The sequence below is a fragment of the Ananas comosus genome, linkage group 3 (genome assembly GCF_001540865.1).
Source record: "Ananas comosus cultivar F153 linkage group 3, ASM154086v1, whole genome shotgun sequence".
In the NCBI taxonomy this organism is placed as follows: domain Eukaryota; kingdom Viridiplantae; phylum Streptophyta; class Magnoliopsida; order Poales; family Bromeliaceae; genus Ananas; species Ananas comosus.
The window spans coordinates 9,504,990-9,522,121 of record NC_033623.1 but is presented as its reverse complement, the minus strand read 5'-3'; the positions used below and the strand labels follow the sequence as shown (position 1 = coordinate 9,522,121).

General features: G+C 36.0%; 1 protein-coding gene across 2 annotated transcripts; it reads right to left on the bottom strand.

The window, feature by feature from the left end:
* Window positions 15,456-16,826, bottom strand: LOC109708106. 2 transcript variants are annotated; one of them, XM_020229703.1, is made up of 2 exons: window positions 16,235-16,826; window positions 15,456-15,810 (listed from the first exon to the last, which is right to left on the bottom strand). In XM_020229703.1, the coding sequence occupies exon 1, from the start codon at window positions 16,819-16,821 to the stop codon at window positions 16,276-16,278; it is 546 nt and encodes a 181-aa protein (XP_020085292.1). In that variant the 5' UTR covers window positions 16,822-16,826; the 3' UTR covers window positions 15,456-15,810; window positions 16,235-16,275. The 2 variants fall into 2 exon arrangements, with proteins under 2 accessions (XP_020085292.1, XP_020085294.1); XM_020229705.1 differs by having other exon boundaries at window positions 16,254-16,826.

Here is a 17,132-nt window from a genome sequence, read left to right as displayed (position 1 = left end):
GTTTGGTTCACCGCGAATTGCAATGACAAGTCTTATTGCGCCTATCCTCGGCAGCTCAACCACGTTCTTGTCCTCCACAGCTTAGACTGCAGCAACCTGCTTTCCTTTGTGGTTGCCCTTCTTTGGGAAGTCCCGTGCCCACTGGTTCTCACAGCAAACATAGCAAGAGATCTTTGCAGGCGACGGGGCGGGATTCCGTCGATGCCTCCTAGCATCATGGTTTGGCTTGTGCCCCTTCGCGCCCCCTGGATCGTGGTGCTCTCCCCCACCTTTGGCCTCGCTCGCCTTTGGTGGTTCACCTCGATCGCCCTCAGTTCGCTCCCGCTCGGGCAACTTCTCCGCCAAAACAATCGTGGAGTTCTAGTCCTTCACGTTTTGAGCCACAAACTCCTTGTTCGGCCACGGCTAAAGTCCATCTAGGAAAAAGAATAGCTGATCCTCATCGGCTATGTTGGAGATAGCCAACATTATTTTCGAGTACTCTTGTGACTCGGCCCACCTGGCCTCACGCCACTTCGAACATGACTCGGCCCAACCCAGGCTCATGCCATTTCGAACATGACTCGGCCCACATGGCCTCCCGCCACAGGGCAGGATGCTGGCCCATTTAAGCGAACACTATTCGCCCTAAACTAAGTATAAGAGAGAGAGAGAGAGAGAGAGAGAGAGAGAGAGAGAGAGAGAGTTGAGGAATCTTGTGTATTGATAAAAGTTGAGAGCACAACTGATTTTCTGAGGGGGCGGAGGCCACAAACTTATATAGGCCACTCTATACCCAGGCTACAAATGAAAAGGCGCCAAATGGCGCATAATTACATGGCAAATAGGGAGGCTACAAGCTCCCAAGAGACAATAATTATTGCCTACGTAGAAACTCTAAGGGACTCTTAACCCTTTAGCATCCGCAGCTATAGTTTTGAGATCTGCGTAGAAACTTCTAGAGCGCCCCAGCAACCTCCGATAGAATGCTTCTTTGGAGATTGAGCCACTGTCAAGAAGAAGTTAGCGGAAAATATTTTGTCGGTGACATTCAACTGTGCATATATTTCACTTCCAAACGCCAAATTAGTTAATGACTTAAAATTGTTGACACTCATGATTCGGAGTTCAAATTCTAACTAGTTCGTACTAGTCGAGTTCATTTCTAAGAAAGATGAACGAAACGGATAGTTTGTTTTCTTTTTCTCTTTTCACCTAGAAAAAGATATTTTCTGCTCTACTGATTGGAGTTATATATATGCAACAACAGTTTTACGACTGAGTGGTCATTTCGTACAAGAATAAGGCAATAGGACTATAGATTTTTCATAGTTTATGTTGCTCTAACAAACTGTTAATACATGCATTAACATGTAGTGTGAATTTGCCAGACAATATGAAATTTTAGATGTGACTCTAATGGAGTCAAAATCACTCCCAAAATCACCAAACCGCTAGCTGTCTAATGATATACTAATTGACTTCCGAGCACGAGGTTACGAGTTTGAGTTCCTATGTGAGCTTAAATTTAGAGCTCATGCCCAAACTTCATCCTAATATTAATTTATAGGCTCAATTGGAGGATGACTATTATTAGATATGTAAAGTTATAGGACATATTTGGCATCTGTGATTGGATTGGATATATAGGATAATTAAAGAGGATTGGATAGGGATAGAGTTAGGATTGAATTGGATAATTAGAAGTCAATCCTATGTAAATTTTACTCTTTTTAATATAATGCAGGTCTTATGCCTATTGCTTTCTCTTAAAATAATAATAATAATAATAATAATAATAATAATAAATCCAATCCTATGTTTGGTGTGTCTAGGATAAGAGGCAGGATTGGACTCTAATTTTTTTCCCCCTTAGAACAAACTATTTAAATTCTAAATTGAATTCACTTTTCAAAATTTCTTTCTTAAAAGTTACTTAATACATCATATCAAACTTGTATTTCAAAATATAATAATTCACAACTTGAAATGAAATGAAAACTCAAAATAAAATTTTAAATTCAAATTGTGCTTTCAAAATTGAAATTCTTAAAAAATTTGAATTCAATTTTGAACAAATTGCACATTCCATCAAGGATGTCTCATTAGCTACCTCATAATGGTTAGATTTCAATTCAAATTCAAGCTTTAAATGACAAGCTTTGGTTTAAAGATATTTTATTTAATTTTTGAACATATAATATAAAATTGAATTTCAATAAAACTCAAATTGTAGATTTCAATTTTAAATTTGAATTAGGAGTAGAGGATGCGCATGCCTAAACAGGAGAGCATCGTTAGTTAATTCGGATTTGGCAAAAATGTAGTATAGGTATAATAAATTTGTATCCCAATTTTTAAATAGGGTTAATTTCATACAGGTCCCCACAAATATGACGAATAACAGATATATTCCTGCAAAGTTCAACTTTCATAAGTTATTCCTGCAAAAGCCCTAATATATTCAGATATGTCCCTCTGGTTAGAATCTATTAGAGAACTGTTAATTTTTTAACAGTAGAGTTGTGAAATGACTATTTTGCCCTTGCCCTCTCCATTTTCATCTTCCTCTTCAGGATGTGGGAGCGGATGGTGACGGCGGCGACGGCGGCATTGGGGAGCTTGTCGGGGTTGCGGCGAACGAGGACAAGGAAGAGGCGGAAGGCGAAGGCGCGGCCGATGCCGTCGGAGGCGCCCGTGTCGACGGCCCACGAGGGCACCACGACGGTGACGACGATTGGATCATCGACGACGACAACGAAGAAGAAGGAGGAGGAGAAAAGGAGGAGGAAAATGAGGATACGAAGAAGAAGAGGAAGGAGAAGAAGCAGGAGAGGAAGAGGAAGAGGAAGAAGAAGTAGAGGAAAAAGAGGAAGGGGAAGAGGAAGAAGGGTAAAAATGCCATTTTATCTTATTAACTAATCATGGTTAAGTATTTTAACTGTGGTTAACTAGATTTCTCTAACAGATTTTAACGGTAGAGACATATCTGAATACATTAGGGATTCTGCAGGGATAACTTATGAAAGTTGAACTTTGTAGAATATATATCTGCTATTCACCATGTTTGCAAGGACATGTATGAAATTAACCCTTTTAAATAAGTTAAAAAATACGGCTTAAAAAATGGTTCACCAATTATTTAGTTACGTAATTTATATGAAAATTATACATTCAATAATTAAAAATTTAGGACAAAAAATTCGGTTATTAAATTTAATTTTTTCTCTAGATTTATGCTATTAATATAAATAGTTAAAAAAATATAAAAATAGAGAGGTACAAAATAAAACAGATTAAGTAAAATGAGCAATTTCAAAGTTCACTGCCGTTTTCTTCTTTATCTTTTTCACGATCAACATATTCCAAAAGTCCATGAAGTTTTTCAATAACTCGTGAATAATTTGCAAATAATTCGATAATAATTCGTGAATAATGGAGAAAGGAATTTTATCCACAAATTCTGTGTGTTTTTTTAGACGAATAGTTCAGTATACATGAATTATTCGCGAATAATAAATTTAACCCAAAAATTCACGTTTTACTATGAATTTTTGAGAATAAATTGCATATGGACTATTTTATTCAAATTTTTTAAAATTCGTAAATAATTCGCGAATTAACTAACTATGGACGAGAGCAGAAGAGATAAGAAAAGAGAAGTGAACCAGCTGACAGGTGAAACATCTTAATTAGTTGGAATAATCTCGTCCCTCACCACGGGATTGACTAATGCCATGTGAGCAAGATAGTTGGGCTAGACCAGATCTGAGTAATCCCATGCTATCTCACACCCAAATACCAGATCAAAACTAGATCGGATTAAGTTTAATCCAATCCCGTGCTAATCCGGTGCTTCAAACATGGCCCTAGTATAAATAGTTTGAAGGAATATGGTGTAATGTTTTTATTTTATCTTGTTCACGCTAAATTTGAATTGCAAGTTTTGGCTTTTTTTATGCAGATTAACTTAGAAAAACTGACGATAGCACCTCGTAGAATGTGCAATAGGTGGATAACATGGAGGAAGGGGATTTCTGACTCCTCCGTGCCGCTGAGGCCTTTCCGCCCGGGTCGAAAATTCTATTTTTCTAGCATGTAACTAAAATTACATTTAGTTTAATTATTACCAATAATACATGCTAATAATCCAAAAGTTCTAAAGATAAAGGGAAGATCAAACTTTTTTTTAGTGATATTCACCACCTGGGTTGGATCTTCAACAAAGAAATGACCTAACTCTCTTGAAAACACCAAAAAAATTTTAAAAATGGTTCTAAAATATTCTCATTTGGAAAAATCATAAAACCAAAATCCTAAAATGCCAACTTACTTCTCTTTTTGCAATCCAAATGTGGGAGAGAGTTCTTCCTCCTAGATCTTCCTCTTGAAGCTCTCCACCTTTTTCAAGCTTGGAGAAGACGGATTCCCAACCTCCAAAAAGAGGGACAACAGCACCTCTTTTCTTCTAGAGAGATAAGAAAGAGAGCGAGAGTGATGGAGAGGAGAAAGTGGTTGTGGTTAGGGTTCTAAGTAAGAGAACCTATTTATAAGGTGCTATAATAACAACTAGATGCTATAATAACAACTAAATTAGGGCGTGTTTGGTTCGCTAAATATTAATCCCGGAATCGGAATCGGAATGATCCATTCCGATTCTAGACGTTTGATATGCCGTAATCTCATTCCGATTTCGTTTCTATTCCGGAATGGGAATGGACTAATCCGGGTCGAAACGAATCCGGCCTCGTACCCCGGATTGAAAATTGAATCCCGACTTAATTATTTTATACCAAAATAACCTTTCCATAAGACTAAAAAAAAAAAATACCGCCGACTCTCTTCGCGCGCCGCTCAACAATCCCCCCACGCCGCTCGTCTCCCCAGGCTTCATTCCTCCCCTAGGTAATTCCTCCCCCTTTGCTCTCTAATCTCTCTCTTATCTTTTTTTTTTAATTATTCTCAAAAGTCACAAGGACTTTGGATTTTCTCTAAAAAAAATTTTTAATTATTCTCAAAAGTCATAAGGACTTTGGACTTTCTCTTAAAAAAAAAAAAAAGGTAAGAAGAAGAAAAAGTCATATGAACACTAGTAATTATGATACCATACTTTTTTTTGTCCTTGTTATTAAGAAGTAAATTTTTTTATTTGATGTTAATATCACATATGGTGCTACTATGTCAAGAGGGAAAAAAAAATCTAGATTTTGATAAAAAAGAAAATTCTTATATAATAAGGTGTTAATACAAAATCATAGAATTTTGAATTGTGGTATTTTTTAAAAATATAATAACTAGTTGAATAAAAATAACATATTGTATGCGAGATCTCATATAGTAATGCTCTTTATATTTATTTTATATTTTTTCTTACTTTATGTCAGGATGACCTGCCTTCTTTTAATTTCAAGAAGAAGAAGACAAATCTATGTTATTTTGAGCATATATTTTATTTTTATATTTTTTTTCCTAATAATGTCATGGTGGTATTACATGTCGCTAACTTATAAAAGAACAAAACAATTAAAAAAACCAAAGAAAGATAGAAAACAATTACGATTTGAAAACTTACATAAAATAATAACAGAAAGTGATATAAAATGTGTGAGCCAATTGAGAATGGATCGACGTACGTTCTATATTCTTTGCGAAATGGTAAGAGATGTCGGTGGATTGAGAGGTACTCGAAATATGTCATTAGTGACAAATTTTTTTTTCAGGCTGTTTGGAATAATAATATATTATTTTGGATAATTTTATATTGTTACCAGTAATGTTAGTTTGCTATATATTGATCTTGAAAATATGAGTTCTCTTTTACTTTTTTTCTTTGTGGAAATGATTATGTTTTGATAACTATTCTATTTATTAAAATTATATAAAATTTTATTATTTATATATTACCATGTAATTATTACAATAAAAATAATAATAAATAATTTATTTTCATATTAAATAATATAAAATATAATTTTCTTTTACTTTTTATTCATTATTTTTTAAGTTGCTCATTTATATTTTAAATAGAGTATTCAAAATAGTTAAAAATAATTAAAATGTATTATAAGGGTAAAATTGGTATATTAATTTGATTCCGTTTCTGATAACTACCTGAACCAAACACCGACAATAGGAATGGTTCATTTTGATTCCGATTCAGATGGTGAACCAAACAGAATGAGATAATGAGTCATTCCGATTCCGATTCCAGCTTATTCCCATTCCGTTTCCGATTTCGATTCCGACTTCGAACCAAACACGCCCCTAGAGTAATGCTTCAATACACCAGGTAAATTAAATTTAGTCCTTCATATTTCAAGGGCGAGATTGTCTTTTATATAGTGGTACCTGCTCAACAGGTTACCATTCGTAAGGGTAATATAGGAAAACAAATAAAAGCTAATTACCAAATTTGATCAACCCTACATAAATATATGTTTTCTTGTTTAATTTTGTTACTTACCAAATTAGATAGTACTAATTTGATAAGTAACAAATCTTTATAAAATTGAATTTAAAAATCAATTTGAGCTTAAACTTTAAATGATCTATCGCTAAAAAATTATAAGAATATATAGATTAGATATTAGTTCAAAAATTGAAGTAAAATGGACATGAATTTCTCTCTCAACCAAAAAAAAAAAAAGAAAAGAAATGGGATTTGGAGGAAGATGAGATGTTGTCGATGGGAAATTAAAAAATGGAAGAGGAAGAATAGACATGAATTTCTCTCTCAACAAAAAAAAAAAGAAAAAAGAAAAAAAAAAGGAAAAATAGCTTCGGAGAAGAGGAGAAGATGATGGTGGTGGGTGAAAACTTAAGTAATAGACATGGATTTCTCTCTCAGCAAAAAAAAAGAAAAAAAAGTAAAAAAAGAAAAAATAGCTTCGGAGAAGAGGAGAAGATGATGGTGGTGGGTGAAAAGTTTCCATAGGAGTGAATGAGATATTTTACAAAGATAATGTATTAAGAGATGGAAATTTACCAAAATATCCTCCGTGCTAAAAAACAAAAAAAATTGCCCTCTTGAAGAGTTGACCGGTACCGATGGTATCAAATACCAGTCATCCTCTTTTAAAGGATGCATCTTGACCGTCCATTTAAAAAATTTTAATGGTTAAGATTTTTTTGATGTATAGGAGCATTGCTCTAACAACTATCCCCTAACTCTATTTACCTGTAAACAAATAATACACAGTCTATATGCAGGATTTCGGGCGCTCGCCCTAAACTTCGGACACCTGATCTATTGTTGGTGTGCCTGGTTGAGAAATAGGGCACCTAGTTGATTTGCCCTCGTTACAATCCGGACACCAGCAGGGCATTTCAGGCGTCGGAATGTTTATTCTGTCACACAATCTGTGCTCTTGGGAAAAAGGATCCGAAATCCATTCGGGCGCCCACAATAGATCATCCGAAAGTTCTTCCAGGCGCCCACAGAAGATTCAAGCGTCCGAACTCTTTGTATAATAAAACCTACTCTCGGATAGGGAGTCAAAATGTTATTCGAACGACCACGGGTGGGGTTAGAATCAATATTCAGGTGCCCACAGGGTATTCCGAGCACTCGAATCTTGGATTCCTCCCAACTCTCTGGGAGAGCATCCAAATGATTCAAGCACTCCCAAGGGCCATTTAAAACTTTTTCGGGTGCCCAAACCCCTACTCCGTGCGTCCGAATTGGTCCGGAACTCAAATTTCTGAGTTTTGACGCGCTATTTTGATCCGAATTGATTCAAATTCGATCCAAACTTACTCTAAATCTCTCAAAATCTACTTTAATCATGTCTAGCATAATTTAATCTGTACTTTATTAATTTATCAAAAGTCTGATATATTACAGATTTTCCTGAGCTTTTCTACATAGAATTCACATCAGAACAAAGTAAGGTCCATCTTTTATTTGCTTTGCATTCGCATGTAGGCCGAATCTCCCAAACCTGTTAACAAGTGTTGCCACCTTAAGCGATGGTTGGCATTCGTACAGTAAATTAACCAGTCTAATCCTAGCTTTGAATGCAATCTTGTGTGAGGTGGCCTGCGTCCTAGTAGAGCACCAATTTGAGGCACCGGAGTCAGAACACTTGCAATGAAGCAGTCACTCTTCTGATTAAATTCTTATCAAGAACCTATTTTGGAAGGAAGATGACATAATCCCGTGCACGATAGCACGCAATAAAGAAATCAGTCCTATACCCTCCAAATATGTCAATTCATTTGCTATTGTCTCCTATAGTAAGCGCCCCAGATTGGCCGGTCGTTCCTTAATTTCGAGCAAAATATTCATCAAAGAAAGAAAAATAGACGTTTGTGGAGAGTACTCGTCTATGCACGTTGCGGCATTCTATTTCTCAATGACTGAACCCCTGCTGCATGTAGTCTCTCTTTGTACTGTCGAGCCCTGTGTCCAGTCGTAAGGCATTGAGCACGCTTAACTAGCTAGGTCTCTATAGTCGGCCGCTCGGTGATCCACGTCGACTGTAGAGACCATAAACACCTTCCCCTTGAATTCAAAGAGTTTATTGTAGTAGTAGCTAGTTTTTAAAGCTTTCTTGGATATGAATATATAGCCTATCGGAGAGTTGAGGTTGACCCTGTGGCTGCTAAAGGAGAGCTTCCTCACAGGACTTCAAAGGGGTGGTAAGTACGTTGGCGTACGTGTCCTAGCTAGCTCTATCCTGTGAGATTCTCTCACCAATTCAGCAGATGCAGTCTTGTCATTGAAGCCTTTTTTCTTGGACGTCCAGTTTCCAACCTCTCTATGCCTGTTGTGGAAAGAGAGCATCCATGTGAGGGTTCTCCTGTGTCTGAAATCGTTTGGAGGGCCAAAAGGCTTGCAAGTGCAAACAGTATATAAATTCCTTTCCTATCTCATCAACCAAAATGAGTCTCCAAGTCCCGACCCAAGGGAGAAGGCACCTGCAATGTCTCCTCCATCCTTGAGGTCCCTCTAAGGAGCGGAGAAGGGGAAGTGGCGGGTGTTGGCAATGTGCGATGGCAGTGGCGGTAGCGCATGGTGGGAAGCGGTGCGGGGGCATGACGGCCGGGAATCAAATCCGTTTCTCAAAACTCCTATTGTTAAAATCTTTAAAGTTGCATATCAATAACCGTATAAAATAATTAAACACGACAATGATGTAAGTTTGTGATTTTTTTGAATTCTACACCTCGATCTTCCATGAGAGATAGAAATCATCCATGTTTAGAGTTAAAATCTCATAGTACTGTTGCAAAATGAAGTTACATTTTCTAAATGAGATTCCCACACTTCTTTTCTTAACATTTGCAACTATTGCCTATAGCTAGCCACTCTCACAAGAGTCATCGCATTTACGATATCTTGATCTTTCCTTTGTAAATCTAAATTTAACTCTTTTATCGTCCCCAATATAGTTTGCATCATTGTAGAATGAAAACAAATCGAAATGATTGTAAAGAATTTAGAAGAGTTTGTGCTTGTGCTCGTCACTCTGGAACTGAATCTTTTATTATAATAACTTCAGGAACACCAACAATAGAAGAGAATAAACCAAATAAATTCAAAATTAATTTATAATGGGATCCCCAACGAGTATCTCTTGAGTTTTTAGGGCCAATTTCTTGATTTAAATCCCGCCCACTTTGAAGTTCATTGCTAACTCAATGCTTCTTCAACTTTTTTGGCTCGGTTTTTCTGAAATATATTTCTACACTTACATGAAGCTCCAACCATATTCAAAATATTATCAACTGTATCAAATAGCCATGCAAAATCATCATGATTTTTTGGCAATAGCCACAAAGTGTCAATTGGAGCTAAGAATCAATAGATAGAATATGGTAATATACTTTCTTTCATGATTTATGTTTTGAGACCATTAATTTCACCTTGCATATTAGATTCTTCATATTCTTGTCTACGTATTCTCTCAATGAACTTAGTGAATATTTAGAAAGTAAGAAATTGATTATACTTTCAAGTGACAAATCGAAAGCATCACTAACATATAAAATACCAATAAATCGCTCCATTACAATCCCCATTTTATAAGCATACCTCAAAAGAAAAGTCATTTGCTCTTTACGCGATATATTACGAGACCCATTAACTAAAATTTTAAAAGAATCATCACCAAGATCATCAATACTGACGCTAATTGTTATTTTTGCACAAACATTCACAATATCTTTTTGAATTGACGGAGCAATCATTTGTTGATTGCCTGAAGCATTTCGCAAGACAACACTTTGAACATTTGTATTATGATTGGCATACCATTTTAAAAATTCAAGAAATTTTTTTCTATTAATTGAATCTTCATGTTTATTATTATGGCCACGGAATGTCAATTCTTAGCACAAAAGAAATCTCAAGCAATCAATTGATGCATTCAAAAAAGTTCGATACTCTTAAATGTTTACTTCGATTGCTTATTAAGAGCAGCTTTTATATTTATTAAGTCTTCACATTTTTTGACAACTTCATTATTGTTACTATTATATTCACCAACATGCATATCCAATTTATCTTTCTTATTCCAAGTTTTAAACCCTCCACTAACAGAAAAAGTCCCTTTATGTTGGAAATCCAGTACTCGCCCGGTACCAAATTTTGAGAATTCGTAACCCACTCGGATACTGACTGTTGTTGATTCGGTACCGATTGTTGGGATTCCGCAATGGAAGCGTCGAATCGGATTTTTTTTACTATAAACTTATCTTCTCAACAAAATCTAATACAATCATAAAAGAAAGAAAAAATTAAAACAAAAAAATATGCGGGTAAAATAAGATTCATTAAATAAAAGAAGATTACAACTAACTCCTCTTCTACAGTAGAGTAGCTACAACCTGAGCCCTCCTTTCGAATCTCTTCTACCCTTCTCTCGTCTTCTATAAACCCATAAGAAGACAACTCTCTCTTTTTCTCTCTCACATGCACCTATGCACTAGGTGCATGCAACCATTACTTTCTCTCTCCTAATACGGCTTCAATCAAGAAGGCACTCTCTCTCACTATACTCTCTACTCCAAAAGAATCCAAAGAGTGCTTTTATAATACATCCTCTAAAACGAACGCGAATCCTAGTCCAATTAGGATTTCTACTCCAATTAATATTTAAATCTATATTTATTCTATCTCTAATAGATTTAAATATTTATCATAATCTAGTTAGATTCATACTCTAATTAATATTTAACTCTTAATTTATCTCTAATAGATATGAATATTAATCTTTATCCAACTAGAATTAATCTACAAATCTAACCAAATCCTAACATTCTCCACCTTGGTTAGATTTGTAGTTTTCAACCGCTGCGTCGAGCTCACCATGCAAGCTCCATCTTGAGCTTGTCTCCTTCGCTCGATGTCGCCGCTCCGCCTTGAGTGACTGCACCTCCGCAAACTTTTGGAACTCAAATCGCCATCGCTCCCGTTCTGACTGTGCTTCCATTCAGAACGTATAAGTACCCACGCTTGTTCGTCTCACACACAATCCGATTTTGCCTTCGGACTCTCATAGCTCCACCTGAAGATGAAAAATTGCACCCCTTCGAGTCCAATGCCCCTAACGAGATCAAATTTCACTTCAAACCAGGAACGTGCTACACATTTGTCAGCGTCCTTACGACTCCATCGTGCATTCGAATCTTCACCATGCCGACTCCCAAAACTTTGCACGCCCATTCCCTATCAGAGCCTTTCCTTTCTTGATTGCTTTATAGGTGACAAAAGACTCCTTCTCCGGGCAGATATGAAAAGAACACGCCGAATCGAGCACCCACGCATCATTTGAAATTTTTGCATCTCCGGTCGCCGCATACAGCACATCAAAATCGATCGTCTCTAACTCTGCCGCTTGTGCCGTCGCTGATACAATCTCATCCTGGTTCATGACAGTTTTCTTCTTATGTCACTCTAATTCCTTCAGATCATTTTGAAGTTTTCGACAATTGCGCTTGATATGCCATTTCCTATGACAGTAAAAGCACTCCACCTCGAATAGCCGCTTCTTCTGTCGATCTCCAGTCGTTGATATTGTCGCCTCGTTCTTCACTCTCACCACCAGAGTAGTATCACGGCTCTATGTGCCGGGCTCCTGAGTTATCTTTCGTATTTCGCTTGAGAGAAGCGCTGCCATGACCTCCTCTGTGACACCCAATAGTCCCACATCGGATGGGAACGGGATAATGCTTGGGTTTATAAGAGACTTGGGCCACTAGTAATAATAACTGGGCTAGAGCATTTTGGGTTGTTGATTAGACCCAACGAATTATTATTGCTAGTGGGCCGTATCGTTACATTTGGTATCAAAGCCAGTTCACCAGCTGGAAGTGTGAGATGAGTCTCGACTCAGCCAAGGTCGGAATAACAGACTAAACCAGGGTCGGTGAATGACAGTTAAGTCAAAGTCGGAATGACAAAGACTAGCGAAACAAGTCTTATATCGCTTGGTGATCTTGAGCTAGATACGTGTTTAGAGCTGACGAGGACGTTAGGGCCTAAATGGGGGGAGTCTGTGACACCTAATAGTTCCACATCGGATGGGAACGGGATAATGCTTGGGTTTATAAGAGACTTGGGCCACTAGTAGTAATAACTGGGCTTAAACATTTTGGGTTGTTAGATAGACCAAACGAGTTATTACTGCTAGTGGGCCGGGTCGTTACAGCCTCCACGCTTATGGCCTCTTTGCCATAAAGCAACGTGATCACCCGTACTTTAATCTGCCACAATTCGAAATTGTTCTTGCCGTCGAACTTCTCGATTTCGAATTTTGTGGCCCTCTCCGTCGATCTCTCTCGCATAACGGTAACCTTCGGCTCTGATACCAATTGTTGGGAATCCGGAACTCGCCTCGGTACCGAATTTTGAGAATCCGCAACTTGCTCCGATACCGACTGTTGTTGATTCGGTACCAATTGTTGGGATTCCGCAACGGAAGCGTCGAATTCGATTTTTTACCATAAATCCATCTCCTCAGCAAAAGCTGATACAATCATAAAAAAGAGAAAAATTAAAACTAAAAATATGTGGATAAAATAAGATTCATTAAATAAGAGAAGATTACACCTGACTCATATTCTGCAATAGAATAGCTACAATCTGCACCCTTATTTTGAATCTCTCCTACCCTTCTCTCGTCTTCTATAAATCCATAAGAAGACAACTCTCTCTTTTTCTCTCTCACATGCACCCTGCACTAGGTGCATGCAACCATTACTTTTTCTCTCCTAGCAAGGCTTCAATCAAGAAGGCACTCTCTCTCACTATACTCTCTACAAAAAAAAGCATCCCAAATAGTGCTTTTATAATGCATCCTTTAAAACGTACGCGAATTCTAGTCCAATTAGAATTCCTACTCCAATTAATATTTAAATATATATTTTTTTTTATCTCCAATGGATTTAAATATTTATCCTAATCTAGTTAGATTCATGCTCCAATTAATATTTAAATCTTAATTTATCTCCAATAGATTTAAATATTAATCATTATCCAAGTAGAATTAATTTACAAATATAACTAAATCCTAACATCTCCACCTTATTTCCTAACACAATTTTTAAATAAATAACAATATAAGCAACATGCCGCATCTTCTTTTATACTATATTCTAACCAATTATCACATTATTCAAATCACAGAGGATTAAATCTCTGCAATACTCCTATACAATATTTATTTATTTTTTTTGGAAACAACTATGATTTCGACGTTGGTAAAGTGTTGTATATATAATCTTCTAATTTCATTCCAAATGTTTGGATAGTCGTCTGACATTCTATTCCTATCTGCTGGATTAACAGGAAGAAAAATTAGGTCAACTTTGCTTTTTTGAAAAGAAAATTGATGTTTTTTGTTATCAAACTTTCTATACTTTCACCCACTTTCTTGATATTGAAATAATTGAAAAAAAAAAAACCTAAAAGAGACTTTTTTATAAAAAAAAAATTCTCTATTTGCACCAACAAAAATTAGTGATAAATTAATAAATAATTTCTTCCAAATCACATGAAGTCAATCATGTGCTAATGGCCAACAAAAGTACTAAAAATAAATTAATAATAGTTATTCACAAACAACAATAATTTGTTTTCTTATTAATTATCCACCCTAGGTTCCTGCCAGTTCATTCTACCCAATGTACCAAATGTACACTCAATTAATTAAGGATGAAAAAGCATTGAATAGAGTCGGATATTTACTGAAACCATATCTGTATCCACCTTTCTTTTTAATATAAATATGGATGGAGATATGTGTGGGATATTAATTAAATTTTGGTTAGCATATCAGCTAAAACCAGATTATGATACAATCGAATATTTCTTCATCGTATATGGATCAAATTTGCGAATAAAAATCAACCCATTATTATTATTTGATTAAGAAAATTTTAATTGTCCACAAATATATTTAAAATAAAATTCATAATTCAAAATAAAAAAAGTATACTACACATTCCAAAATTAATCTAAAGCTTAAAACTTAATTTTACATTTACAGTTTATATTTAAGTTTCTTATGCAAATTTTAATTTATAATTTAAATAAAATTTGATTTAAATTTCATTTCAAATTTAAATTTAAAATGAAATATTAAATTCATAGTTTAAATTATGTAGCAATTAAAATTTAAAAATAATTTTTAATAAAAGTTTAAATTTATTATTTATATTTGTAATCAAAATTTGAATCTAAATTTGGACTAACAATTTGAGCTTTAAATTTTAAATTTAAATATGAATTCATAATTTGAATTGTGTTCGAAATGAAAATTTTTACAAATACATTTAAATTCAAACGTGAAGCTTATATTCAAATTTAAATTTGATATCCATATTTTAAATTTAAATTTAAATTTATAATTAAGTCTCAAGTAAGTTTAGATACTTAAAAAGTTTAAATAGTTATTGTTAAATTTTAGAAGTAAACTAGTGGTGTTGGGAGAGTCAGAACTGGCACACCTCACTTAAAAGTGTAAGGCCTCTACCACTTACACTAAGACCCAATGTCTATTTTTTTCCCTCAAAAATTTTTGGATATTCGTGCCAATAATTTTGAATTCTTTAAAATCATATTCATATCCAATTCCGACTAAATCCAGATTTGTTTTATTTACGGATATAGACAAAATTGAATAGGAATGCGGATAAGACCTGATATTAATTATTTGATTTGTTTTCGCCGGCCCCTTCAACTAAGGTATCAAAACTTGTATGTATATATATATGGACCAAAACTAAAAAGAAAAAAAAAAAGAAACTTAAGATTTTTATAGTATTATCATTGTATGTTACTGTTATATTTTAACTTTATATGGTATATTAGTTTGGAATGCGTGTCTCAAGCAATCAATTTATTTACATCATAATACTAATATATACCTCAACAATATATAAATACAATATTAGAGAAAACTATAACAGTATCCACACAAAAAGGGAAAAAAAAGGGGAAAATAGCAAATCAACTTCCCAGCACATTTGTGTACAACAATAAAACTGATCAGTAGAGTGAGCAAAACAAGCCACAAAACAACTTACAAGTTCTCCGACTCCCAGGCATCTTTAACTTATGCCCTGCGCTTAATAAACACCACATCCAAGTAGGAAGAAAAAGCCCACCGCCCTTTCCTACATCACCTTCATTCTTCTTCCAAAATGAAGAAGGATAAGCAAAAGAAAAAGTGAAAAAGAAATCAAGAAAAAAGAAAAGCAGAGGACAACTCCACATGCACCCATCATTCCAATGGATCGAAAAACAAAAAAAAAGATGAAAGACAAAGCAAAGCAAAGCAAAGACGCGAATCCCTACCAAAAGTGCTAAAAACCCGGGAACAAAACCTGCAGCAAACATCAAATAATGAACTTAGCATTTCTCTAATAATGAATACTGATATTCCTAATAATAAGTGTTTCTTCATTGCCTAACAGAGAAAATCTTTATCTCCCTGTCTGAAAAAATTCTTCCAGATTAATAGCAAATCAAATACTGTAACATGGTAGGACATAAATGGTGATAGTTTAAACATTTTAATTTATAGTTTCTAAGAAAAAGTTAATTGAATAAATAGTTATAGACTTGATCGTAGCTGCTAATGTACTGATCTGTCATGCACGAATCAATTTATTTATGACACATGAGCATACCAGTAACTCAGCAATATATCTCAACAACATTTAGGGGTATCAATTGGATCACCAACAGTTGTACTTAATTGAAGAGTTAGTAATTCTGGACGGAATAACTGGTACAGTGAAAACTCACTCCGCTAATAATAACCTACGTTCTCCGACGAACCCTTCCGACTACTCGCGAGGCTCCACTGGTCGGAGCTCGCCACTGAGAAAGCCCCACTGCCCCACCGCCCTGACGCTCTCGATCAACGCTTCCGTCCTCGCTTCTTGCGACAGAATCTCATTCAACTGCTGGGGGCTTATCACCAACTTCACCTTCCACATTCCCCCACCGCTATTACAACTATTTCCTACGTAGCCATGAAACCTGTTGTACGGAACCGCACTCTGCGCGATCTCCTGCTTCTTCCAGAAGCTGCCGTCGCGGTCGAAGGAGACGCGGTAGGGCGCGGCGTGGGAGGGGAGGGTGTGGTGAGGGTGGTTGATGGGGCGGAGGTAGTAGCGCTCTCCGGCGATAAGCTCCTCGTTGTGAAGGAGCTGCTGCGGGGAGGAAAAGCTGCGGATGCGGTAAACGCCGTGGCCGGGGAAGCCGTTTGTGACGGACTCCACAGCGACGGGCTGTCGCAGCTCCACAATTCCGCCGCTGGCAGTCACGACCTTTATTGTGCTGCTGCTGTCTCCGCCCTCTTCGAAGCCTCTAAACGCACAGTTTCCCATCTTTAATTTTCACCTCGCTATTCTCTCTCTCACTAACTAATATATATATAGAGAGAGAGAGAGAGAGGTGAGGCGGAATTCTCAAAAGTACCAAGGGGTTGGTATTTTTGACTTTTTAGGTATTGGATGGAGATGTAGGATTGAGATGATGGTGGTAGGTGGTGGTAGGTGGTGATAGATGGAATTGTATTTGATCCAAAGATTATTAATAATCAAAGAGTAGATCCAAGAGCTAGAATCTCAAAAGCACCAAAGGGTTGGTGCTTTTGAGAGTATACTAACTCAAATATATATATATATATATATATATA

What these genes read in the sequence shown, in the direction of transcription:
- LOC109708106 (XM_020229703.1), bottom strand. Translation starts at nt 16,821, where the DNA reads ATGGGAAACTGTGCGTTTAGAGGCTTCGAAGAGGGCGGAGACAGCAGC.